We start from the raw sequence: 27,372 nt of genomic DNA, 5'->3' as shown, positions 1-27,372 counted from the left end.
TCATTACTCTAGGAGGTGGGTCAAAAAGGATCTTGCTGTGATTTATGTCAAAGAGTGTCCTGCCTATGTTTTCCTCTAAGAATTATATAGTGTCCAACCTTACATTTGGGTCTTTAATCCATTTTGAGTTTATTTTTGTGTATGGTGTTAGGGAGTGTTCTAATTTCATTCTTTTACATGTAGCTGTCCAGTTTTCCCAGCACCACTTATTGGAGAGCCTGTCTTTTCTCCATTGTATATTGTATATTCTTGCCCCCTTTGTCATAGATTAGGTGACCATAGGTGCATGGCTTTATCTCTGGGCTTTCTATCCTGTTCCATTGATATATATTTCTGTTTTTGTGCCAGTACCATACTGTCTTGATTATTGTAGCTTTGTAGTATAGTCTGAAGTTACGGAGCCTGATTCCTCCAACTCCATTTTTCTTTCTCAAGATTGCTTTGGGTGTTTGGGGTCTTTTGTGTTTCTATACAAGTTGTAAATTTTTTTGTTCTAATTCTGTGAAAAATGACATTGGTAATTTGATAAGGATTGCACTGAATCTGTAGATTGCTTTGGGTAGTATAGTCATTTTCACAATATTCATTCTTTCAATCCAAGAACATGGTATATCTCTCCATCTATTTGTGTTATCTTTGATTTCTTTCATCAGTATCTTATAGTTTTCTGAGTACAGGTCTTTTGCCTCCTTTGTAGGTTTATTCCTAGAGATGTACAGCAAAGGGAAGTCTACCCAACATTCTGCAAAAACCAGCTCCCCAGCAGCCTGCGCTCTCTTGGCTGTGACAGTCAGAGCCCTGGTTTGGGTGTAAGTGATAGCACCTGGTGCTGGTGCGTGGTGAGCACCCTAAAATGCATCTTTATCATGCCACTTTTCTACTCCAAAACATTCAGTGACTTCCTATTGCCTTTTTGTTATTTTAAACAAAGTTTAAAGAAAATAGTACATTTATCTATCACTGAATCTTATTTATTGATGAATATTATTTCTCTCCTAGGTCTTACTAAAGACATGTGGTATCCTTTTAATATTATTATTAACCTGAACAACTTTACAGGAAAGAAGGTAGTAAACAGTAAACTATATTTATGTCACTCCAAACCTTTGAACTATGAAATCACTAAATGTTAGCACTGAGAATGGCCTTGAAATCAGTTGAGATCAACTCCTTCATTTCATAGGTGAGGAAACTGAGAACAAGCAGATAAATTGCTCAGATATGGATACCCAGCCAAGGGAAGGCCCTGTCACAACTAGAACTCAGCTCTTCTATTTTCTCTTTCTTTCCACTACACTACATTATACGTATATTTACATATATACATTATACATATATTTCTACATGGTTTAATCAGTATACATGCTATTTTGTGTCTCTTCTATTTATATTACTCCAGGTACACATTTCCACGTATTGACATTAAGCTAGGTTCTTGTCATTTTTGGTAGCTACATGGCATTCCATCATATCCGTATAGGCTATGGTCCTTTATAAACCATCATTTTGAGTTGCATAAGAAAGAAAACTAGCCTACACTAATACTTTGTGTTAACTGTTTTCAATAATAAAATAATATCTGCTGCTGCTTTGTAAATTAAGTTTGAAAAAATCATATATTCTTAATCTGGTTTACTCATATTTTCTTTTCTAAAACCGGGCCTGCTCATTTTGTGTGTTTTCTAAGTGCCATTTGTATTTAAGTTTTTTAAAGTATGCAAATAGGTCAAGGTATAAATAATATGAAGTATGAAATTATTTTGCATTGAAAACTGCGAAACCCACTTACTACTGATTCAAAATATGTACATATTTATGTTCCTGATCATTCTTTGTAATTCATCTCTTTGATCATGGCTATTCTGCATTTGAATATATAAAAAGGGCTTTGAAACGTATTATTCTTTTCCGCCTTCCATCTGAAAAACAGAGGGAAAGAGTCTTAAACAAAGGTGAATACCTCCAAAGTTCATTCAATACTTCTCAAAATGTCTCAAGATTTATGTCTTTGGGAAAATTAAGCCGTAATCTAATGATCATTTTGTGGTGTTTCTTATTTTTCTTGAAATTCATTACTATAAGAAAAAGCAGATTTAAAAAATTTTTTCTAGTTCATATTTGAATTAGGTATTGAATGGACTGCTTTGCATCCAGAGAAAACTTTAAAGAGCAACACACTCATAAATTGAGCTTTTTAATCATTGTTATTTTTGTAGTTCCTTCATTTCAACGTTTGAAAATCACTAACCATGGATGCTGTGTAGAACTAGGAGTAGGTAAGAACTGAAGAGTAGAAGAAACTTCTCATGGGTAGCATTTCTTGCCCAAATTGTTAATAATAACTATCATTCATTGAGCCCTTACTCTAAATGGCATTGTGCTAAGCATTATTACTACATTATATCATCTAATTCTTATGACAGTTTGGTGTTATTACCCCCATTTTACATATTGGTAAACAGAGGTTTGGAGAAGTTAGGTAACTTGCCCAAGGTCACACAGCTAGCAGAATCAGAATATAGAGCTTTAATACCAAAGCTTATGCTTTTCATACACCACACTGCCTCTGTTTGGCAAATCACTGAAGGAAAGGACAGTAGTTTACCTTTGGAAGGGTCTCATAGGGGAGAACTACGTAAAGGGTGAGGTGGTTCCTATGAGAAGAATATAAGTCCTTTTATTAATTGAAATGTAACATCTATTCTGGACGTATAATTTAGTAACTTATCCCACATTGAAAGATAAAGGTTTTGAATGAATGCAATGGGCTTATTAAAGAAAAAGAAATTACTGATTATTTACATAGTTTTCATGTTTTTTAAAAAGAAGCCTTCTAAAATCAAGCATGTCACATATTACACATCCCTGTCCCAGAAAAAGAGAGATGAATTTGTTTATGGTGAGCAGAGAAATGAAACTGGTATCACGATAATACATTTCCTCATCAATGATGACTCTTCAGCCTTTGGATCAATCTTCATTCTTAAGAGGTTCCTGACTTGCTTAACTTGTGCAATAGGGACTTTTTTTTAAAAAAAAAAAGATAGAAATTCAGAAGGCTGGCTTAATTTGTGCTGAAATTCTTTAAAATTTGACCAGGTAATATGATGTTTTTCAATACGGCATACATGATTTGGCTGCCCAAGATATATCTATTTTGAAAGTAGCTTTGTTGAGGGAAAGAGTATTAACAAAGGAACCTAGAAAGGTAGAAAACATGCTATGGTAGCCAGCCTTCAGGATAACCTAGAACAATCCTCATGTATTGGTATTCCCCTCGTACATTGAATCAGAGCTGATTTGTGTGACTAATAGATTACTGTGGAAGTGACAGTGTAGGATTTCTGAGGCTAGATAATAAAAGACATTGTAACTTCTGCCTTGGCGCCTTAGATCCCTTGCTCTAGGAAAAGCCACCTACCATGGATGCAAGGACCCCTGAAGACAGACCTATGTGAAAAGATTCTGAGGTCTCCTGCCAACAGCCAGCACCAACTTGCCATCCATGTGAGTGAGCCACCTTAGAAGCAGATCTGGTAGCCTCAGAAACTGTAAGAGATAATAAATAGTTGTTGCTTTAAACTGCTAAGTTTCAGAATAATATGTTACACAGAAATAGATATCTAATATAGATGTTGCTACCTGGAAGTGAGATTCAGCCATAACAAAATCCTAAGATGCATAAGTAACTTTGGAACTGGACAACAGACTTTGGGGAGAGTGTTAGTGAAAGCCTAAAGTACCTTGAAGAAACTGTTAATAGAAGTATCCCACTCTTTTATATGGCTACAGGTGAAGGCTTGCAGAAAAATGAGGTAATGTAATTGGAAACTGGAGGAAAGGCAATCCTTCTTATATAGTGGCAGAAAGTTCAGTAACACTGTTCCCTGCAGTAACCAAAAGGTAGAAAATGTGTCTAATGAATTGGGTGATCTAGCTAGGGAGATTTCCAAGCAAAGGTTTCTTCTTGTTGCTTGTAGTAAAATGTGAGAGGAGAGAGGTAAACTAAAGGAAGAACTGTTAACAGTTTAAACAAAAAGGAGACAGAATTTGATGGTTTTGAAAATTCTCACCTTCTCTGAATGGCAAACAATGCTAAAATTAAGATGTAGCTTCTGAGCTACAAATCCAGGGCACTGCTAGTAAAACATGGTCCTAAGATGAAGCCAAGGGAGTGATTGTAAAATCTTTTGTTACAGTCTCAAAGATTTAAGGTTGTGCATCAGAATACTATTTGGCCAGACAAAAAGTCCTCTAAAGAGATTAAAGGTGTGTGTCACACAGTCTCTCAATAAAATGATGAAGCACCTAGGAAGCTTAAGGACATTGTCCATCAGTTATCTCACCAGAAGCCCAAGGTAGAGAAGAGCTTATCTGAAAGATATTTGTAGGTGTGGCTTTCATCTAATGGAGTGGACCCCAATAACATTCATGGAAGGCTCATAACATTTAAAAAATAAATATGAAGAAACATTGCCATCTTGGACCAAAAGGGATAGAGATAGTACAAAACGAAAAGAGGTCTTTGGATCCTCAAAGTTCCACTGGCAAGAAGTAGGCTGAGAAAAGTTCTCAGTGGTAAACATGGACTATCTTTCATTAAAAAAAAAAAAAAAAAAAAAAAAGGGAGAGAGGGAGGATGACTCAGGGGTCAGATCCAAAACTCCAGAACATGGAGCTGAGAGCCAGGGAGAATTATTCCCAGGATTTGAGACTTAATCAAGGAATGTTCAACATTTGTTCAGCTGGTTTTCAGAATTATAATGGACCAGTGATTCCTTTGTGCCCACCATTTTCCCTCTTTTTGAACAGTTACCCTGTTACACCTGTCTCACCATGGTGTGTTGGGTGTATGGAGGGGCACATAAGTTGTTGTTTTAGTTTCACAGGGGGAGAGGAACTGTACTCAAGGGGCTGTACTTAAGGAACTACACCCAAGGAGCCTCAGATGTACCTGGACCTGATTTAGAGGATGAGATGTTGGACTTTAAGCTAACGCTATAATGAGATGAGACTTTTGGTGACTTCGGGAGGAAAGGAGTGTATTTTGCATGTGGGAGGGACATGAATCATTGGAGACCAGAGGATGGACTGTGGTAGCCAGCCTTCAAGATAGCCCTTAATTATCCTTCCCTCCTTGTATTCACACCCTTGTGTAGGCCCCTCCCACACTCTATCACAGTTGGTCTGTGTGACCAAAATGATATAGCAGAAATGATGGTAAGTTACTTCTGAGAATAGGTTATTAAAAAAACTGCACCTTCCATTCTGGTATCTCTGTCTTTCTCTATCTCTATCTCTTGGATAACTCCCTATTGGAGAAAAAAGCTGCCGTGTTGTATGCAGCTCTAAGGAGAAGGCCACCTGGAAGAATACTGAAGCCTCTGGCCAATGGCCAGCTAGGAACTATGTCCTGCCAACAACCATGTGAGTGAACTTGGAAATCAAGTCTTCAGCCCTACTCTAGCCTTGAGATGACTGCAGCCCCAGCCAATATCTTGACTGCAACCTCATGAGAGAGCCTGAGCCAGAACCACCTGGCTAAGTCGCTCTTGGATTACTGAACCTCAGGAACTGTGTGAGATAATGAAATGTTTGTTGTTTTAAGATGTGAAGTTTCAAGGTAATTTATTATGCAGCAATAGATAACAAATACACCAGCCCAAGAGCCGGGACTTCACAGCAGAAGCTGAGACCGCAGATGGAGGTCTGATGCACTCTTGCATGTTGCCCCATCATCATGACACCTAGTACAGAACCTTGCTCATAGTAAATTTCAGTAGGTATTAAGTGAATGAATGAGTGAATGTCAAAGCCAGTGATAGAAATGGTATAAAACTCTGTTACCTTCGTCTATATTACTATTAAATCCCTTATATACTCTTGGTAGAACCAAGAGATTCTAGAATAATCTTCCTATTTTCTTGGCTGGTCACATCTTTTGAACTCCTCTGAACCTTTTCTTGGGGGAAGAGAACAATAAAATTGCAAACCGGTTTGTATCTTGGCAGGAGTAATTATCCTGCATGACCAAAGTCCTGCCTGGAACCTTTTAGCAGGAGGAGGAGGTTCAGCAAACTGCACTTGTCTCCTCTCTCAACTTTGGCTATTCTGAGAAAAATCATCTGCTCAATAAGAAAGGAATGCTCAGCATTTTGCAGAAGTGATTTCCTCTACTTCCCTATCTTCCTTGCTGATACCTTGATGGAGGGAATAAATGTGAAACAGAAAGAAAGGATGTTCACAGATAAGCTCCTCTTAATTAGTTCAGGCCTCTTCACTTCCTGCCTGGATTATGACAATGCCCCCAACAAGTCTCTTGGCATCTTGTTTCTAAAAACAAATCTTAGCTCAGCACTCTCATGTTTAAAGTTTTCAGTGGTTATTCATCCTCTTCTGGACAAAATCCAAACTCTTCATGATTTGGCCTTGAGGGTTACTTCTTCAGCCAAATCTTTTCTTACCAACACCAGGCTTTCCAGTCCTCCCCCTATTCCTTCTGTCCCTCTCCTTCCCCTCTCATCTGCATCTTCAAGCTCAACCCAACTCATCCTTCAAGATTTAGTTTCAATTGCCCATCCAGGAAGTTTCTCTTGAGCCCCTCACAATAGATTAGCATACTTTACAGACCTCTTTGGCCTTGGGCAAGTTGCTCTCTAAATCTCAGTATCCCAATCTAGAAAATTGGGATAATATAGTATGTACTTACCTTAGAAGCTTGTGGCAAGGTTTATAGATAATTAATGCAAAAACTTAGCACAGGGCCTGACATATATTAAGTATTACATATTAGGTGATAAATCATACCAATTATTTAATCCCATCTGTTTATTATGTTTGAGGAAACAGAGATCCAGAGGAGTCAAATGACTATCTCAAGTAGGATAAAGATAGGGGGAGGGGAATATCTGATTTGCTTATGCAGGTTTACAAGCCAAATTTCAAAGTGAGGAAATTAGGGGGAACTGGCTTCAAACTTAATATTAAAATAAAACATTTATTGAGAAGTAAATGAGGTTGAGAGTAGATGCTGTACTACTAAGAAAAATGGCAAGTCAGGGCAACTGTCAAGACAATTCAGGATATTTGAGGCTTAGAACTGTAAAGTGTTCTTATTGTCTCAACTTGCTAATTTACTTTATCTGTTTATTTCTATTTTCAGCTAAGAGTGTCTGTGCATTCACTAAATAAAATGGTTTGTAATGCCTCAGCCTTTTGTTTTCTATTGAATTAAGTACACCATTAAACCATTAACATGACCTTAAGGAAATCAATATTGTCCCCGGGCTCAAGACCACTCACTCCACAGCTTAATTGGTCCTTAGCTTTAAGCTTTTTTTTTTTTTTTTTTTTTTGCGGTACGGGCCTCTCACTGTTGTGACCTCTCTAGCACAGGCTCCGGACTTGCAGGTTCAGCGGCCATGGCTCATGGGCCCAGCCGCTCCGCGGTATGTGGGATCTTCCCGGACCGGGGCACGAACCTGCGTCCCCTGAATCGGCAGGCGGACTCTCAACCACTGTGCCACCAGGGAAGCCCAGCTTTCAGCTTTTGACTGTAGACTTGTGTTATCCAACACAGTAGCCACTAGCCACATGTAGCTGTTAGGCACTTGAAATGTGACTGGTCCAAACTGAAATGTGCTATAAGTGAAAGTACATGCAGATTTTTAAGTTTCGGTTAGAAAAGCAAACCATCCCAATAATAAATTTTTATGTTGACTACATGTGAAATAATAGTATTTATGTTACATTGGGATAAATATAATACATAACTAAAATTAATGTCACCTATTTCTTTTTCTCTCTTTTAATGCGGCTACTGAAAAAATTTTAATTATTTATTTAGCTCTTATATTTCTACTGGACAGAGCTGCTCTAAACCCTGGAGCAGGGGATCAGGAGGGGAGCATAAGTCCTAAGGCCAAACATTGCCCTTTCCTGGACTTTCTCAGTCTCGGGTGATGTAAGTCTGTCACCCTTCCTGGAGGACTGGCACCTCCATTTTCTCATTCAGAATGGAGCCCTTAAAAGGATGAAGAAGTTAAAGAACAGTTTTATTGTTTTATTTTTTAACATCTTTATTGGAGTATAATTGCTTTACAATGGTGTGTTAGTTTCTGCTTTATAACAAACTGGACCAGCTATACATATACATATATCCCCATATCCCCTCCCTCTTGCATCTCCCTCCCACCCTCCCTATCCCACCACTCTAGGTCGTGACAAAGCACCGAGCTGATCTCCCTGTGCTATGCAGCTGCTTCCCACTAGCTATCCATTTTACATTTGGTAGTGTATATATGTCCATGCCACTCTCTCACTTTGTCCCAGCTTACCCTTCCCCCTCCCCGTGTCCTCAAGTCCATTCTCTATGTAAAGAAGAGTTTTAAATGTAGATCACTGAGTGAATCCATGTTTCAAAGAGTAGAAGACAGTAGGTGATTATTGACTCAAGGCAACCTCTCAGTGCATCTTAAGATTCCTGGTTGGCTCTCCTATTTTACTTGGATTATCTCTTTTAATTTTCACAACAACGCTAACATATATGTGCTATTATTACATGCATTTTATAAATTAGTAAATGGAAGTTAGGGAGCTAGCAGGCATGATGTGGAGTTTTGATCCTAGTTTGTCCAACAGTCCAAGTGCCATATCTAGCAAGATTATGAGCTCCTTATGTATCCTGTACCTTGTCCTTACATGACCTGACTGACACATTCTAGATGACAAATATGTGTAGTAAAGTGTATATATAGTATGACTTCAACCATATATGTATGTATATATATATGATATATATATGGAAAGTCATGGGCATATGGGGGGGTAATATACATTTAAAATTTTTTCATCTTTACACTTTTCTGTATCTTCCAAACTTCTGACAACATACATATACTGTTATTTCCCTTATTCTTTAAATCACACAAAATGTCATTTTAAGAGAATGTAGGTGGCTACTGACATGTTCTCTGTATGCTGACATTGCTCTTTTCTCTCCTCCCCATGATGTTTCCAGTCCTCTCACAGTTGGTGTCCCTTTCCTCCACTTTGTTTCTCAATTCTTTTTCTCTCAATCTCTCTTCTACTTTTTCACCTCTCCCTCCTGCCTCCCCGCCCCCCTCTCTCCCTTCTTTTTGAGAAGATTGACATTCAAATGAAAAGTCAATCAAATGTTACTTCCCACCTGGTGGGTTTCAGGCAGATTCTATCTGCCTCCTCTGAGGAAGGTGCTCAGGTTGGGGGGAGGGGGTGTGGGCAGTGGAGGGCAAGACTTCTAAAAAGGATGGTTTTAGATAAAATAAAAGGTGGGGGAGGACTTTTCAGAGTGACAAAAGCAGTGGGAACAAGGGTCTGAGGATTCTCTCAGGGAAACAGAGATGAGCAGAGGGTCTCTTACCTTACTGGGCCTGGAGATTGCTGTCTCCCAGTGTGGGAACTCAGTTAGAAAGGATGTGAACCTTAGTTGATTTGAACTCCTGGATTGAATTAGTCCTGGTTGTATAATTGACTTTGATATGTGGCCTTTGGATCTGAATTGGGTTTAATAAGATTTAACTGTTTCAAAGGGCTTTATAAGAATTCATTTTATCCTTCAAATCTGATTTCAAATGCTACCTACTTTGAGATGCCTGCTCTGACTTTGGTGCTCCTCCTTCAGCACTCCTATTGTGACATAGTTGATACATACATATTAAAGCAATTACCTACTTTGTATTTTATCTTTTTAAAAAAATTAATTAATTTATTTCTGTATTGGGTCTTCGTTTCTGTGCGAGGACTTTCTCTAGTTGCGGCGAGTGGGGGCCACTCTTCATCGCGGTGCGCGGGCCTCTCACTATCTCAGCCTCTCTTGTTGCGGAGCACAGGCTCCAGACGCGCAGGCTCAGTAGTTGTGGCTCATGGGCGCAGTTGCTCCGCGGCATGTGGAATCTTCCCACACCAGGGCTCAAACCCGTGTCCCCTGCGTTGGCAGGCAGATTCTCAACCACTGCGCCACCAGGGAAGCCCCTGTATTTTATCTTATTCTGTGGGAAATGGTTCCTTTATTGCCTTGCTTCAGGAATCTTTAGGGATATGCATGTATCTTATTCATATTTGTATCGCAGGCCTAGCACAGACCAGGAACACAGTCAGTTGAGCATCAGGTGCTCAATAATGATTTTTAAAAATATATTAATAGCTAACATTTAGTAAATACTGTGGCAAGCCCCATGCCTTCACCGTTTCATCCACCAGACACTTTAGGAGAAAAGTATTTTCATTATTTTTAAAAAATATTTATTTATTTATTTTTAAATTTTTGGCTGCGGTGGGTCTTAGTTGCGGTGTGTGGGCTCTTCCTTGAGGCTCGAGGGCTTCTAGTTGAGGCACGTGGGCTCCAGAGCGCAAGGGTTCTGTAGTCTGCGGCAGGCAGACTCTCTAGTTGAGGCACGTGGGCTTAGTTGCCCCGTGGCATGTAGGATCTTAGTTCCCCCACCAGGTATTAAACCTGCGTCTCCTGCATTGGAAAGTGGATTCTTTACCACTGGACCACCAGGGAAGTCCTGAAAAGTACTTTTATTATCACTATTTTACAATGAGAAAACTGAGAGTAAGAGAAATTAATTTGCCCTGAAGTCCAAGATCGGCAAGTGGCAGAACTTTTTCTATAGGCCTTTGGCTTCAAGATCTGGACTCTTCACCACCATGCATGAATCTATATAGGTAGAGGAGGAAAGCTTTTTAATCTGTGGCTGAGGAAGTGACATATAAGAATCCATCATTATTTTACAGAGGCAATTAAAATTAAAAATTGGTAAAGTCCTAACTCACTGATGTCTCCAATTTTTTGAATCACCTTTACTTCTTCCTCCCTCCTTCCTTTCCCCCGTCCTTTCTTTCTGTCTCTCTCTCTCTCCTCTCCCAGCTAAAACTCTCAGGCAAAAAATGTTTGAACTCGTACGTTGAAGTGTAATCCAGTCAAGAACTAAATGTTTTGTGGGAAAGGGAACTAACGTTTTATTTGACTCCTACTTTTTACCATTCATTCATTTGCAAATTTACATCTATCAAGCACCTACTGTGTGCTAGGAACCTTTTTTAGACACTAGAGATGCAGCGGTGAACCAAAGTAAGTCCGTGTTCTCATGGAGATGATGCTCTAGTGGGCACTTACATACATTGGTTCACTTATTCCTCACAATAGCCACACCTAATGATGACAACAATAATAGATAACTCCAAACAGTGTTTATCTGTGCCGGGCACTGGGCTACGTGATTTCTTTGTGTTAACTCAATTACCACAACAACCTGTGAGGTAGGGGATATGTTTTCCTCATGTCGCAGATGAGTAAACTGAGACACAGAGAGGTAAGTGATTCGCTCAAAGTTCGAAACCAGGCAGGGTGGCTCTAACTCCCAGGCTCTTAACCACAGGCTATATTGTTCCGTTTGTGTTTCTTAACATCACAACTTTCAAGTGACCGAATCCTCTCTCAGATCATCTGACTCCCAAGCCCAGGGGTTTGCTCTGCACCCCACGGCCTTGTGGAATAAATGAGAATGGCTTGGAATTTTTGCAACACTTTCTCTTCCAAAGAATTCAAACTGATTTCAACGTAATTCTCAGATTTGTGATGTGAACCCTCTTGTACTGTAAATTCTCCGGCAAGGAGAAAGATAGCGCCAGGCCCGGGTCATCCCACACTGGCCGGGGCACCCAGCAGATGGCGCTATTTTAGTGGCCACCAGCTGGCTACCCTGTGCCCCTGGGCTCACCGCCTCTGCTGAAAGCTTCCCGGCCCTCCCTCGCTCCCTCCTCTCTCCTCCTCCCCACGGAGACCCGGGCCCATGTGACCTTCAGGCGGCCAATGGGCGAGCAGAGAGGGCGAGCTGGTCCCTGTGGCCGCCATTAAAGCGAAGGGAAAACCCGTGAATTCGGATTAAAGGGGGAAAAACACCGCCCGCTGGGCCCACAAAATGGGGGAGTCTACGGCGTCCCGGAGGTGAGGCCGCAGGAGAGCGGACGCTGGTCCGGCTTGGCTCAGGGACGACACGAAGACACAGCCAGAGAATGGTCTGAGCCCGCAGACGCCGCCACCACCTCCGCCACAGAGGAGACTCTGGGCTTAAGGACATCGCCGCTGCCGGGCCGGGGGCCTCGGCTTCTCTCCCCGTTCTCGCCCTTCCCGCCCCTCTGCGGGCGCCTCTTTGCCCGGGAGAACCCTCCAGGGCTTGGGCTCTGCCCTCTCGGACTCGATTTTAATTATTTATTGTGTAATTTATTATTTTTTCTTGTGGCAGGGGCACACATCCCCTCTGTCCCCCAGAGAGGGACGAGCGTCCGCGGGGCCTCAGTCCGGCCGGCGGGGCGAGCGCGGCGCGGCCCTCCCGCCTCCGGCCCTCGGCCCCGGGCGGCTGGGTGCCGGCCGGGCGGCGGGGGCTGCTCGCGGCGGCGGGGGGGTGGGTGGAGAGGGCTGGCGGCCCGGCGGCCTCCTCTTCCACCGCCCCCCCCAACCACCACCCCCCCGCCCTCCCCGGTGTCTGTGTTTCTCTCTCTGGTCGGAGGCGGCGGTAATGGCGGATGGTGGGTTGTGGCGCCGGCGGCGGCTGCTGTGAGGGACGATGAGTTCCTCCTTCGTGCCGAACGGGGCCAGCCTGGAAGATTGTCACTGTAACCTCTTCTGCCTGGTGAGTGACGGGCGGGGGCCGCGGCGAGTGGGCGGTGGGGGAGGGGCCGCGAGGTGCGCCCTTGGGCCGTGGGGGAGGGGGTCCGGGTCGGATCCAGATGCCCGAGTCCCCGGGCGAGGCCCAGCCGGAGCCGGCGCCGCGGCAAGCTCGGCACCAGCCCGGAGACGCGTTCCACCCCCGCCGTCCTGGGCTCTGTTTTAGGAGTGTCGGCCTTTTTTCTTGTTTCCGACTCCTTTTTCCTCACCGTAGTCTTGTCTTCAACTTGGGCTCCTTATCTGGCAGGACGCTAGCATTTCCCTCTGTGTTTCTTGCTTAACTGTTGCTTTTCTCCTTGTTGACCATGTACCCCCTCCTCCCACTTTCCACTGTCGCCCGTTCTCCCACTGCCTCACTCTGCTCATTTGGTTTCTCCCAGTAAACAGGACCCCGGAACTTAAGCACTCTTTTCGTTTTGCGTTTTTTCATATGAGTCAAACTGTAGGGGGCTAGTTTCTTCCTTGGGTGACTTCAGCCTCTGTGTAAAAAACAGTAAATGCCATTTCATATGTTTTCTCTTTTAAACTCTGCAAAGAGTTTGCCATTTTGACAATTTCTGGCCGTCTTGCTTTTATTAGAACGTTATGTTTGTGTGAGAGTGGAGCGGGCTGATGGAGGAGGTTCTGTGGTTCTGTACTGAATGTTTTGATATTTGTCTGTTCTGCCTGCGTTTTTAGAATGTTTTGAGGAGGCTGCTCCTCCTTTTATTGAAAAGTCAGGGGAAGCTGGATGTAGGGAAGACAATTGTGTAGGTTGGCCCAGGTCTGGGAACATCCAATAAAGACTTTCAAAGTACCAACTGTTGCAAAATTCAGTCTTCAATTAGATAGTAGCTTAGCTTCATAAATGATTTAAAGTTTCGGTAACTTTCTTTTTTCGATTTCCCTGTCCTATGAGAAATATTAAGAGAGTGTGTGATAGGTAAGTGAATTGAGTGGGCGGAGCACAACTAGTTGGCAAGTGTAAACTGCCAGTCGTGTATCAGCAGTTTCATTTTTGGCACCTTAGGCTTTGCACCTTTAAGTTATATTAAAGAGTTATTGAATTTGCTCTGATGAATTACTTTCACAATGCTAAGTAGAGCTCTTTAACGCCTTTCCCCCTTATAAAATGTTTTCTTGTACAATATCCATTAATGAGCATCTCTTCAGATGTAATAAGACAAACGGGTTTTACGTTTCTGTCTTCTTCACCTCAGTCTATTTTTGGTACTTTTAGGATCAGGTTCTTTGAAGGTAAGACTAGCACAAATCTGATGGTTCTTTGTAAGCAGCTATTTGACTTTTCCTAAAAGGGATGTGTAAAGATTTAACAAGATTTTTTTCAAATGTAGTTCACATTTCATTAGAGCCATGACTTCTATAAACATGGAATGATGAATCTTTAAAAGTTAATTTTGGTATAAGTTTGACACCAAGAAACAAATGTAACCAGTTAGAGCAGAACTTAGGACAGAGAGTAAATGTTTACTCAGTGTGCAGCATTAAAGTACATGTTTATATTTAACATTGTTAAGTTTCTTTTATTTCTCCTTGGGACACATTTATTGACTTGCTATTCAGTGACATGTCAGCATTAATTTTTTAACTGTTTTTTTCCTTTAAGTTTTGGTTGCTGAATTATCAGAATAAGCTTTTTTTTTTTTTTTTGGTCAGTCTGCTTTAATATCGTAAGCCTATGTTGAAAAATTGTAATGTCTTAATGAAATAAGGGACTTTAATAGTGAGTACTTTTGATTTTGAGTGAATACGCAGTAATAAAAAAAATCATGCTTTCTTTTCTTCAGGCTGACTTGACGGGAATTAAATGGAAAAGATATGTATGGCAAGGCCCAACTTCTGCCCCCATTCTGTTTCCGGTGACAGAGGAAGACCCCATTTTGAGCAGTTTTAGTCGCTGCCTTAAGGCAGACGTACTTGGTGTTTGGCGGCGAGATCAAAGACCTGGAAGAAGAGAATTGTGGATATTTTGGTGGGGCGAAGACCCCAATTTTGCTGACCTTATTCACCATGACCTGTCAGGTGAAAGCAACTTATTTCTAACTGACGATATAGCAATGTTGTATACTTTTCTTAAAAACATTTGTATTAAAAATTAAGATTTTTTTGGTGGAACATTGTTGAGTATGAAACCAGATAAAAATTCAGCTTCATGTTTTAGTTCACTGGGGTTATTTTATTTTACTTAAAATTATGCATATTATGGCAGGTTTTTTAAGCCTTGAATAACTTTATTCTTTTACCACCCAGCTTTCTCATGAATTTCTGGCAGACAGGGCCCAAGGAAGGCATGTTACGTTAATTAACTTAAGAAAAATGGAATTGGGGAGCATTTCCTAACAAAGTCATAAAATACTTTGGAAGCCAAGTGTAACTCATCTTTGAGTCAGTTCTGCCACTGCTGTCTTCTGTATGAATGTGTAAACAGTTGTAGAAGGATCTAGAAATGTTGTATTGTAACTTTCACGTGTTTTTTTCCCCAAGCATATAATTACTTTATTATTTTTATTTGTGGCTGTTACATTATTAACATATGAATGCATATGTTAATTTTCTTATTCTTGGAAAGTGATACTTTTATTTTAGATACTGTTCCATCAAAGACTGTCTTTGATATGAAACAGTGCCAACTTGTTAGCTTTTACAGTGGGACATGGAATCATAATCTGAAAAGTTAGAGAAATAATCTTATGAGCAAATCAGTAAAATTAAAGGAAAATTAAATGTAAGTTGTTTTGATGTATATTAAAATATTATGTGGGTATTTTTTTTCGATGTTTTATGTTATGTGTTTAAATATGTTTTCTCCTGAAACTTCAGTTATATAAAAAAAAATTCTTCTCTAGTTTAACTGTTTTTTAGCATATTTTCTTAAAAATGGTAATACCGACACCTTAAAATATTGATTTGAACATAATGAAAGTAATTTTGGAAGATTAGGCTTTACTTGTCAGATTTTGCTGAATGCCGTTGAATACTAAGAGTTTATCAGAGTGAAAGCAATTGAAGTAGTAAAGAAAAATATATTAGTAGTTGTATGTAATCATATTTACTGTTCCAAGTCTGTCCTATACTGTTTTAAACAGGTGGTGTAGCCAATGGTATTTTTATAATGTTTTAGCTTTTTTTTTTAACTTGTCATTTACTTTAGAATGTTTTTACCTAAATCAGACATATCTTAGAGAATAATAAGGTCTTTGCTGATAGAGTATATTTGTCGCGCCCTTTTGTTTGCTCCAGGGACACCGTCTGCCTCCCTTTTGGGGTAATTAGTCTGCCTCTGTCTCTCTAGCTAACCCCTTTTTCATTTCTTCCCATCTGTGGCACTCTATCCCCTTCTTTTAAGCTCCCCTGAGAAGAGAGCAGCTGGACAGTAGGGGTGGCATCAGCTGCAGGAGGCAATCCTGAGTTCCAAGTGGAGGTGTAGTAGTGAGGAAAAGGGAACCGGAATGACCCAGGTGGTAACAGAAAGCTGGTTAATTTAGTTTCAGCCTGCTCTTCACAGGCAGTGTCCTTCTGTTTGCTTCAGCACCTACCAGATCTTGTGACTGAAATATTTGTGATTATGGTGATAATGGTGCCCCTCTTGTTGGTGAGGGAAGGAGGGAGGCATTCCTTTTTGCAGATTAGAATTCTCAGTTTTTCTTATTAACTCAGTAATAAAAGTACAGAGTTGCCTTTGCTTAACCCCCTTAATCTCCTTTGTGTCATCCATAGTGTATTTTTTAAAAGTAACTTTTTGTTTTAAAATAGTTTTAGATTTACATAAAAGTTAGAGATAGTATAGAGAGTTCCTGAATAACAACCCTCACCTAATTCCTTTTATTGTTAACATCTTCCATCAAAATGTACATTTTTCCCAGCTAATGAACCAGTATTGATACATTGGTATTACCTAAAATTGATAGTTTCTTTGGTTTTCTTTTATTGTTACCTAATGTCCTTTTTCTATCCTATGCTCTTATCAAAGATACCATATTACGTTTAGTTGTCGTGTTTCCTTCAACTGTTCTAGACTGTGACAGTTTCTCAGACTTGCTTTATTTTTGATGATCTTGATAGTTCTGAAGAGTTCGGTCAGGTTCCATAGTGCCTTTTAAATTTCTGCCTGCCTCTTACATGTAGCACATGTTTGGGTCACCTTCCTTTCAAGATTTGCTGATATGTAGAAATAGAATGTAAACTGGTTTTATTGCTAATTGGTGAAAGTCTGTTACAGCAAACCAGATCTGATTTGATACATACTTTAACTCTCAGTTACCTGTTTTGTAGCAGTAGTCGTATTTAGTAATTTTCAAAGACTTGATGATTTTTGGGTCAGGATTTGTGCTAACTAGTACTGGCCTAACTGTTAACATTCCAGAAAGATAATTTGTTCATAATGTCCTTTGAATCCCAAAGCGAAACACTTTTTTTCTTTTACTTTTTACTCTGTTCCCTCTAAGAGAATGGATAGTTGGATCAGTATCCATATGTTTTGATAGAAAAAGAATTGGAGAACAGAACTCCTCTTTGATTACAACCTTTTAAATTTTAATTTTTTTTAAAATAAATTTATTTTATTTTAATTTATTTTTGGCTGTGTTGGGTCTTTGTTGCTGCAGGCAGGCTTTCTCTAGTTGCGGTGAGCAGGGGCTACTCTTTATTGTGGTGGCTCCTCTTGTTGCGGAGCACGTGCTCCAGGGCGCAGGCTCAGTAGTTGTGGCTCACGGAGCAACAGTCTTAGTTGCTCCGCGACATGTGGGACCCTCCCAGACCAGGGCTCGAACCTGTGTCCTCAGCACTGGCAGGTGGATTCTTAACCGCTGTGCCACCAGGGAAGCCTTAAATTTTAATTTTTTTAAAATTTAAACTTTGTAGCAGTCCTCATTCAGTGGTTGTGTGATAGAGATGTAAATGTGGTGGTGGGAAAATTTTAGTTTAATTCCTCTGGTCAAAAGTCTTTCTATTGGTTCTTTTAAGTGTACTGTTAGTTTGCTTCAGAGCAAAGTTGTTTCATTATTATTAGTGTGTTCTCAAAGGAGAAGAGTTTTGGGGGTATTTTTATTCTGTGCCTTACCCTTTTTTGAATTTTATTGCTGTCATCATTGGCTTTTAGTTTTTCCCTTGAAACAAAAATAAAAACAACTGCTCCCTCTCTGAGGTTTGCATCTTAAAAAGAAAATCATAGTAGCTAGAATGTGATAAGACTCTTTGAGAAAACTGATACCTTGAGAACTGAAAAAACAGAATCAGTCCGGGCTAAAAATATTTATTTTTCCTGGCTCCTGTGGTATATATATGGGATTTCAGCAACATGTCCAAATACTTTTCATTATAACAGAATTTCATTGTAAATAGTGTCAAACTAAACAGGCCGTTGTTTAGTCTTAGAATTTAATTTTGGATGCTTTTACTGAAGGATTTTTTTTTTTTAATTTATTTTTGGCTGCATTGGGTCTTTGTTGCTGTGCACGGGCTTTCTCTAGTTGCGGAGAGAGGGGGCTACTCTTCATTGCTGTGTGTAGGCTTCTCATTGCGGTGGCTTCTCTTGGTGCTCTAGAGCACAGGCTCAGTAGTTGTGGCTCACGGGCTTTGTTGCTCTGCGGCATGTGGGATCTTCCCGGACCAGGGCTCGAGCCCATGTCCCCTGCATTGGCAGGTGGATTCTTAACCACTGCGCCACCAGGGAAGCCCTGAAGGGTATTAATTACAGTGGAATTTAACCTTAAGTGGCAGCTTTAACAAGGTTGACAAATAGGTAAATAGCAGCCAAATATAGGAGTTTAGTGTCAGCCAAACTAAAAAATTGTTTTGTTCCCCAGGTAGCCGAAGAGAGTTAATTCATTTCTGTCTTCTGTTCCATAATTTACTTGTGACCCAACTTTTTATGTTTGCTAATCTCTAGGGACTACTTTGTTTGCCATGCTTTTTTGTGTACTATCAGTTTTGAGCAGGAAAGTGTGTCTTTTAAATCTTCAAATGAAAGGTAAGCATATTAGGCTTCTTTTAAACCAAAATTTTTCAGGTTTTGCCGATCAGTAATGCTGCCAGTTTAAGGCTGTCAGTAATATTTGTTGAATGAATAGCTTATGAATGGGCAATTGTTGTTCAAGACAGACACTGAGCTACACATTTAAACATTTCTCTTTATATACACAGTATTTTCTACAGTGATCATTTTTGGCCCATTTATTATTCATTAGTGCATGTTGCATTTTAATAGTTTGGCAGTCTTACTTAGGAAAAGATTCCTTTTTTACTGGCTTACCGCCGTGGAGATATTTAAAGATGTCAGTTTTGAGAAAACTGAGTACAAGTGCTAGGTATATCAACTTTTTTTGTTTTTTTTCCCCCACTCATGGAAAATTATCCTGATGACCTATCACATACTTTTGCATCACTATAATATGTATCCTCAGAAAAATTTTTTTTATGGAAATCAAATTTAGCATTTGAACTTATGCATTGTTTTCTTCAAATACTTTGTAAAATTTTTTCAAGTAATGACGATTAAGAGTTCTAATGCTAAGGGTAATGGAACAGTACTAAAAACACAGAATTGAAACTGTTTTCTCTGGGGATACAGATACAAGAGGAGGAAAACATTTATTTAAATATATTAAGCAGACTTTTTCCAGTAGGCTATGGTTGATTAAGTTCAAAAGAGCTAGGTAAAGATTTGCTATGTGTTCCTTCTCCCTCCCTTTTCTGTTATAATACTGGTGTTGAGATTCAAGGACTTATTTTAATTAATGTAAGAGGTGCATATCACTATGTCTTGGGTGGCTTAGTTGTACTATTTCACTCTTCTTTTTTTTTTTAATATTTATTGATTTATTTATTTGGCTGTGCTGGGTCTTAGTTGTGGTATGCAGGATCTTTAGTTGTGGCATGCGGGATCTTTAGTTGTGGCATGAGGGGATCTTTTATTCATTTTTAAATTTTATTTATTTTATTTTTGGCTGCATTGGGTCTTCGCTGCTGCCCTCGAGCTTTCTCTAGTTGCAGCGAGCGGGGGCTACTCTTCGTTGCAGTACAAGGGCTTCTCACTGCGGTGGCTTCTCTTGTTGCGGAGCACAGGCCCTAGGCTTGTGGGCTTCAGTAGTTGCGGCTCGCAGGCTCTAGAGCGTAGGCTCATTAGTTGCTTAGTTGCTTCCTGATATGTGGGATCTTCCTGGACCAGGGATCAAACCCGTGTCCCCTGCGTTGGCAGGCAGATTCTTAACCACTGCACCATCAGGGAAGCTCTGAGGGAATTGTTTAGTTGCAGCATGTGGGCTCCTTTAGTTGCGGCATGTGGGATCTAGTTCTAGTTCCCTGACCAGAGATCGAACCCGGGCCCCCTGCATTGGAGCGCGGAGGCTTAATCCCACCATTTCACTTTTTATATCTCTGAATACAACATGTAGAAGTACTTTTATTATGGTTATAATATCAAAATAGAAGCTTGGCTCAGTAGGCTTCTTGTTGCTAAGTCACACCCCCCCCCCCAAAAAAAAACCCTTCAAGCTTTTCACTGAATGTTATTAGGAATTATTCTTATTATTTCCTCAGCAATGAAAAATGAAATTATGTTACTTTTGTGATGGTTGCTTAGTTACCAACCATATAGGTGAAGATATACTCAAGATATTTGTTGGCCTTAGAAAATCCTAACAAGTGGTCTGTTTGTTTTATGCGTAACTCCCATTTAGTGTTAATGAGCATTGTGGGCATTGAGGGTATAATGTAAAATGAGTAGTAAGTTCACCTGAGTTTCTCTAGACAAAAAAATTTAGAGCAATGAGGGAGAAATGCTTGAATATTAATACTGGTTAATTTTCTAAACTATATTTATATTCTTAAACTATTTAAGTACAGGTTTAACTGAAACATTTTTAAAAATAAAACCATAAAATATTCAGAATTTTATGTGAAAATTTATATAAATTGTATTTATGTAATACAGTCGTATTACTTACTATTCTAAAGATTTTTAATTTACTCTTTTGGGGAAGAAGGCAAATTCAGTCTCAAGTTTTCAGTGAATAATTTTCTGATATTTGAAGTTTATAGTGACTGTACAACTTTGAAATGTAATGGTAAACTGTGTGTCTTGGTTCTTTGTTTGTTTAAAACTTAGAAGTAGTCAGAAAAAAGATTTTGGTAGGGGCTACTTACGTATGACAAATGTTACTCCATTGTGCTTCCTAGAAGGTAAGGATTTTTGAGGTAAAAGGCAATAAAAGTAAAAGTACACTAAATAGGTTATGAAGAAGTGAAGAATTCGGCATAATTCTCTTGGAATTAAGAATATGTGTACTTTTAGTAATCATAAATCACATAACTTTAGATAAATCTCTTAATGTTGTAGGTATTTAATTTTGAAATAATAGAACCTGATTAGGCTGAAAGCAGATTGCAAAAGATTCACTTTTTTTTCTCTCAGCAACTCACAAATATGCTTGTGACCTTCTAAATAAAGTGAAATCACTATGTGCCACTTCCCTTTTCTTCTAGCCTGTTTTCTTTAATAAAGTGAAACTTGTAAAATTTTGGCTTTAAATGGAAGTAGATAAGGATGTCTGTAATATAGTAGAATGTGAAGACCTTTCTCTGTTTATTATTAATGATTTAAAAATTATTTCAACTCTCAAGTATTGTCATTTTCTAAAGCTTACCTCATTTTTTAAGAGCTTACCTTTTTTGAAAAAGTACAATTAGTTTATTTGAAAGACTTCAACTATAATTTAGGAAACACTTTAAAGAGCAACATAAAATCAACATTAACCTTTGTAGTGGCACAAATTTCTAGTGCAGTTAAAGTCCACTGTCATGCTTTTGAGTTAATGTTTATTCTGCCCATTTGTTTTGTAAGTTATGAATATAAACCATGTGTCACTCTTAATATGTGTCTCTGCTTTTATTCAAAAGCATCTTAGTTTATTATTTTTCTATTGGAATGTTACATACATTTTTAGTGTTTAATTAAGAAAGATTATTTTTACTTAAATTGAAAGAAGACCCATATTTATAAAATGTTTATAAAGTTATAGAAGTTATAGAAGGATACTAAATTTTATTTGAAATAGCAGTTTAAAATATTACAAAAGTTAAAATGCTGACGGTAGTAGCTATCATTTATAGTAGGATTCCTTGGATACTTTGTTATAGGTATGAGATGGATAGAGAGTAAAAAGCTTTTTTTTCTGAACTACATCCATACTTATATCAAAATGACTGCATTTTTTTTTTTTCGCGCGCGGTACGCGGGCCTCTCACTGTTGTGGCCTCTCCCGTTGCTGAGCGCAGGCTCGGCGGCCATGGCTCACGGGCCTAGCCACTCCGTGGCATGTGGGATCTTCCTGCACCGGGGCACGAACCCACGTCCCCTGCATCGGCAGGCGGACTCTCAACCACTGCACCACCAGGGAAGCCCTGACTGCATTGTTTTTGTTGTTGTTGTTTTTGTTTTGGTAACTTCACTTGGGTGGTTAATAGATTTGCTGGAAAAATTGAGGCTGTATAGTTAGTGAAGATTGCTATAACTTTATATCAGATGTGCCATTTAAAATTTGTCTTTGAATTTTTAAGTTTCTCCCCCCAAGTAGAGAATCCTATACTGAATAGTAAACATGGGAATCATTAGGTTGTAATGAGACCTAAGGTGGCTGATAATGCACTGCTTGTTGGGCTCTTTGCCAAAAGCTTCCTTTTTATCCATCACTTATTTTTATAGTTGAGTCATGGATTAGAATGCTGATGGACATAAAATATTTTGAGTTTAATTATTAACTGTCCAGTTTTTTTGGCAAGGTCCGTTTTGTAAAGTAACTAACAAGTGAGCCAGCTTAGAAATTGGCATCTTAGGTGTAGAATGTGTATTATTTCCCTTGGTTATACAAATGTCCTTTACATTTATACAGAAACCAAATCAGTCTGTTTGCAGTATATCGTTGCCTTTTTATATGGTGGAAAAATAATTTTCTGGTAATTTAATAGAATACATGGCACTTTGGCCTTTTATTCTCTATGGAGTAGCTTTGAAACCTGATATTTTAATGTCTAGAGAGATACCGAAGTGATTGTAGCTCACTATTCTGAGGTGAAGTAGGGTTTATGAATTTAGGGGTTAAACTATCACACTTTTTACTTAGCTCTAAGTAGATATAGTGCCACAGTGTTACCTTTTGTTTCTTTCATTTCTTTTATAGAAGAGGAAGATGGAGTGTGGGAGAATGGACTTTCCTATGAATGCCGTACTTTGCTTTTCAAAGCAGTTCATAATCTGTTGGAACGGTGTTTAATGAACCGGAACTTTGTACGTATTGGCAAGTGGTTTGTAAAGCCTTATGAAAAAGATGAAAAACCTATAAATAAAAGGTAAGCTATCTTATTTAAACTCTTACTTGATATTTCTTTAGGCTTGTTAATTTTAATGACTTTATAGAAAATGTGTGATAAATTAATATCTTGCAGACATTCAGGAGGTTAAGTTTGGCAAAGTACTATAAGTATTTAGTTTTCTTGGACCCCTTCATTCTTTCTTTTACACATTTGAATAATTTTCTTGCAGTGAGGTTAGGCTGTGTGTCAATGCAGTGGCCTAAGTTTTGTTCTGGGATGGTAGAAAAAATGTGGAATGAAAAGCAGAGACTTATGCATTGAAGTATACTTCTTTTTTTTTTTTTTTTTTGGCGGTACGCGGGCCTCTCACTGTTGTGGCCTCTCCCGCTCCGGACGCACAGGCTCAGCGGCCATGGCTCACGGGCCCAGCCGCTCCGCGGCATGTGGGATCTTCCCAGACCGGGGCACAAACCCGTGTCCCCTGCATCGGCAGGCAGACTCTCAACCACGGCGCCACCAGGGAAGCCCTGAAGTATACTTCTTTAGTACTAGTGGAAATACAGTCATGGTACTCTGTTAAAATTAAGCAGTATTAATATTTGTTTTTGGATGGTGATCTGTAGTCATGTTTTGGGTTGAGGTAATCCTTCTCATTCTCAAGCCTCTGTTTTTGCTCTAATTAAAGTAATTTAAATCTGTAATTTTCTATATAAGACATGTTTACTTTTGGGGTGTTTTTCAATTTTCTTCAACTTTGAATTAGGCAAATTTAGGACACTTAATTTGTAGGATAATTACAGATGCACAGAAGACTTTAAGACCTGTAGTCTTAAAAGATTTAGGTTACTACAGTTCTCTGATTTAAATAATATAAGGCACGATCTGTTAGAAGATCTAGTCCCAAGCAGTTGTTGAATTAGTGAGACTTGAAGAGAGATGAAACAGTGGTGAGTAAGATGGGATGTGGGAAAAAGAGAAAATGAAGGAAATTTATTAGTTTTCCCTAAATGATGTGAGGATATGAAGTATTGGTTGTGACTGTAATCATTGTTGAGATGTCATTTTTTTACATCACGTGCACATCTGTTTTCATGCGCACTCGAAATTTTTTCAGACTTCTCTTATTAGTTTCAGTGAAATGGATGACCAGGTAAGCCTGGAGAAATCAAGACTCTTTTCATTTTTTTCTCTCTGAAAATTAAAATAAACCTTTATTGTCAACAGAATAATTAATCGTACAAGTTAGGAGTGCATTCAGTTGCAAATGACAGAAAACCTAACTACCTGGCTTATGTAGGAATTGAATTTTCTCAATAGCAAGGAGTCTGCAGGTAGATAATCTGTTCAATAACGTCATCAAAAACTAAGGTTCCCTCGAGTTTTCTGCTCTTTAATCTTTAGCCTTTGGGTTTTATCGTCATGGCCCCAGTAAGTGTTGCATCTCCAAACCTCACTCACAGTGGATTCCAGGCAGGAAGAGGAAGGGAGAGAGGAAGTGAGAAGTGATGACCCTTGGATCAGAAAGTAGATTCTTTTCTGGAAACTTTAGCTGACGTTTAATTGGCTGTACTACTGAGAGAAATATTTTTTTATATGGGAACATTGCCACTCTGAGCAAAATAAGGCTCTGATTAGTAAGAAATGGAGAATAGATACTAGGTAGGCAGTTAATTAGAGGAAGGGGAATAAGTATCAGGTAGGCAATTAGCATTGTTCACTGTATATATTTATATAGTTTTAAGAAGTCAAGCTGATTACCAAGATTTAAAATGAAATGCTATAATCCTGAGCCCAGCTACTAGATGTGCTCCTCAGAGGCAGTCCCTTTTAATTCTTTTAACTGTCTTTTAATTTATGTATTTAAAAACTTATAAGCAAATACTGTGCTGATTCCTGAGTTTTCTGTTATTTCAGTTATTCAGGATTTAATCTATTGACTTTCTATTAATGGTCTAGCTATCTAACTACCCCAGATGCTTAGACATCGGCATACCTATATACTCTGTTCCCTCTTCCCTTCTCTTTTTTCCCAATATAGTTATGAGATTTGGTAAAAACAATACCTATTGTTTCTATTACTATAATTTTATAAATATTATTTTCAGTGAGCCATTTGGTATATTAAGATTACATTCCATTTCCTCTCTATAATTTTGTTTTCCCCAGTGTTAATGATTATCTCTTTTTTCACTTAATTATCTATGCCAGGGGCTGGTAAACTACCACCCCACAGGGCAAATATAGCCTGCCACCTGTTTCTGTAAATAAAATTTTTATTGTAACACAGCCCTGTTCCTTCATTTGGATTATTTTATGCCTGCTTTCACACTACAGCAGAATTGAATAGTTGTGACAAGAGACAGATGACTCCACAAAGCCTAAAATATTTAGCCTAAAATATTTCTCTGGCTCTTTACAGATAAAGTTTGCCGAACCCTGATCTATGTACTTATTGGTAATTTGCCCCTAGGCTATGTACCAGAAGTATAAAGTCCAGTTTGGACTTCTTGTTCTATAAGGCCTGTTTCACAGCAGTCATCTTGGGAATTCTCGTCGCCTTTTTGTCTGTGTTGGATCCCTTATTTTCTGGATCTCATGTTTTCTTTTTTTGTCTTACTGTTTTGGTAGTGCCCATCTACCTGTAGTTTCCTGAAGTACATAAGAAGTAATATTTTTGAGCTCCTGAATGTCTGAATTACCTCCTTTTCTACTCTTAAGACTTTTGGGCACTAAAATGCTGACTGGAAGTCCTGTGTATGTGAATAGCTCTGAAGTTGCAGGCTTTAGTATGGTGATTGGTCAGGAACCTGGCCATTTTTATTTAGAACTCTGTTATTATAGTAACCACCAGCCAGTTGTAGCTATTTAAATTTCAATTAATTGAAAAAATAAAAATTCAGTTCCTCAGTTGTGCAGACCACATTTCAAATGCTCTTATGACTGCTGGCTATTGTATTGGGTAGTGTAGGTAGAGAATATTTCTATCATTGCAGAAAGTTCTTTTGGATGGTATTGCTTCCACCAGAGCCTTTACACTTATAATTAAAATAATACCTTAGGAGCATCACTAAAGAAGTCAGTCAAGGTTTTTTTGTTTTATTTTTGGCAGTAAATGAAAGACTATACTTTAAATTTTACCATAAAGCTATGTTTATCTTCTGCCACACCTGTGGCTTTTACACAGTCTCTTTATCTCCATTTTCATTAAATATAAGCACCACAAGATTTAAGGTGGCATATTAGTAGCCATTTTATATAGCTTTAGGATGTCCTTTGGTTGGGTTCCTCAATACCTCTGAAAACCTGAACTTCTAGGGAAGCTAAGAGCTATCACTGTTACGTTTTCTAAGGACTCAGTTCCTTTCTTCTTGTCTTCTAAGGTAGCACTGTCTAATAGAAGTATAATGTGAGTCGAAATATAATGTGAGTTGCATATGTGGTTTTGTTTTTTTTTTTTTTTTTGCGGTACGCGGGCCTCTCACTGCTGTGGCCTCTCCCGTTGCGGAGCACAGGCTCCAGACACGCAGGCTCAGCAGCCATGGCTCACGGGCCTAGCCGCTCTGCGGCATATGGGATCTTCCCAGACCGGGTAATGAACCCATGTCCCCTGCATTGGCAGGCGGACTCTCAACCACTGCGCCACCAGGGAAGCCCGCATATGTGTTTTTAAATCTGGTAGTAGGCACATTAAAGAAAGTTTTTAAAAAAGTGAAATTAATTTTAATATAGTTAATCTAATATATCTATTTCAGCATGTAATTACATATAAAGATGATATGAGCAAGGTATTTTCTTTTTTTTCTTTACTTTTTTAACTAAGTCTTTGAAATCTAATATGCATTCTGTACTTAGAGTACACCTCGGCGTTGTCTGGTCACATTTACAAGTGCTGAATAGTCATTTGTATATTGGTTTGCATTAACAGCGCAGTTCTAGGGCTTGAAGCCCAGCCGGGCTTGGTAGTGCTTATTGGTAAAAGATCTCTTCTGTCTGGCTTATGAACCCTCTTGGAATTGTATGCTAAATTGTGACTGTACTCTAGCATCTCAAAGGTAGGGGAAACTTCCATCTTATGTCAAGGTATCCACTGTTTGCCAAGTTGGGCATAGTTACTGTCTTGTTTTTCCTCCTTTTAGCCTGTCTGTGCTAGTCTATTATTAATGTCTGTCATCAAGATTATTATGCATCCTATTTCTGAAGTCTTAAGTGATGATATATAATAGTACTTATGACCCATGAAATTTCTCTGTGATGCTTGAGTCATTAGGATTTGCATGGTCAGTTTTCCACATTCTCATGCTTTCCAGAAACATTAATGAGAAAAAAAATGAAGTGCTAAGAAAGACTTTTTTTCC

The 27,372-nt window shown here is 39.0% G+C and overlaps 2 protein-coding genes across 10 annotated transcripts in view; both read left to right on the top strand.

Moving 5' to 3' along the window:
* Nucleotides 1-7,210, top strand: part of LOC117202095 (uncharacterized) — a 130,067-nt gene extending 122,857 nt beyond the window's left edge. For 2 of the 8 annotated variants that reach the window (XR_007473602.1, XM_049702341.1), the window contains 3 exons: nt 698-809; nt 3,394-3,507; nt 4,882-7,210. Coding sequence is in view for 5 of the 8 variants with exons in the window: in XM_049702341.1 (XP_049558298.1) it covers nt 698-809; nt 3,394-3,507; nt 4,882-5,004 (349 nt within the window). In the remaining 3 variants the exon portion in view is untranslated. Of the gene's footprint in view, nt 1-697 lie in introns of all 8 variants that reach the window. The other 6 variants (XM_049702344.1, XR_004484278.2, XR_007473603.1 and 3 more) reach the window with 6 other exon arrangements.
* A 4,650-nt stretch (nt 7,211-11,860) lies between these two features.
* MED13 (mediator complex subunit 13) overlaps nt 11,861-27,372 on the top strand; it is a 95,310-nt gene continuing 79,798 nt past the window's right edge. For both annotated transcript variants that reach the window (XM_004271739.2, XM_033431635.2), the window contains exons 1-3: nt 11,861-12,674; nt 14,497-14,731; nt 22,885-23,053. In XM_004271739.2, coding sequence (XP_004271787.1) covers nt 12,609-12,674; nt 14,497-14,731; nt 22,885-23,053 — 470 coding nt within the window. In that variant the 5' untranslated portion in view covers nt 11,861-12,608. The remainder of the gene's footprint in view (nt 12,675-14,496; nt 14,732-22,884; nt 23,054-27,372) is intronic.

Source organism: Orcinus orca, chromosome 19 (assembly GCF_937001465.1).
Source record: "Orcinus orca chromosome 19, mOrcOrc1.1, whole genome shotgun sequence".
Lineage (NCBI taxonomy): Eukaryota > Metazoa > Chordata > Mammalia > Artiodactyla > Delphinidae > Orcinus > Orcinus orca.
The sequence above is the reverse complement of the archived record's forward strand: the minus strand, read 5'-3'. Positions and strand labels throughout refer to the sequence as shown.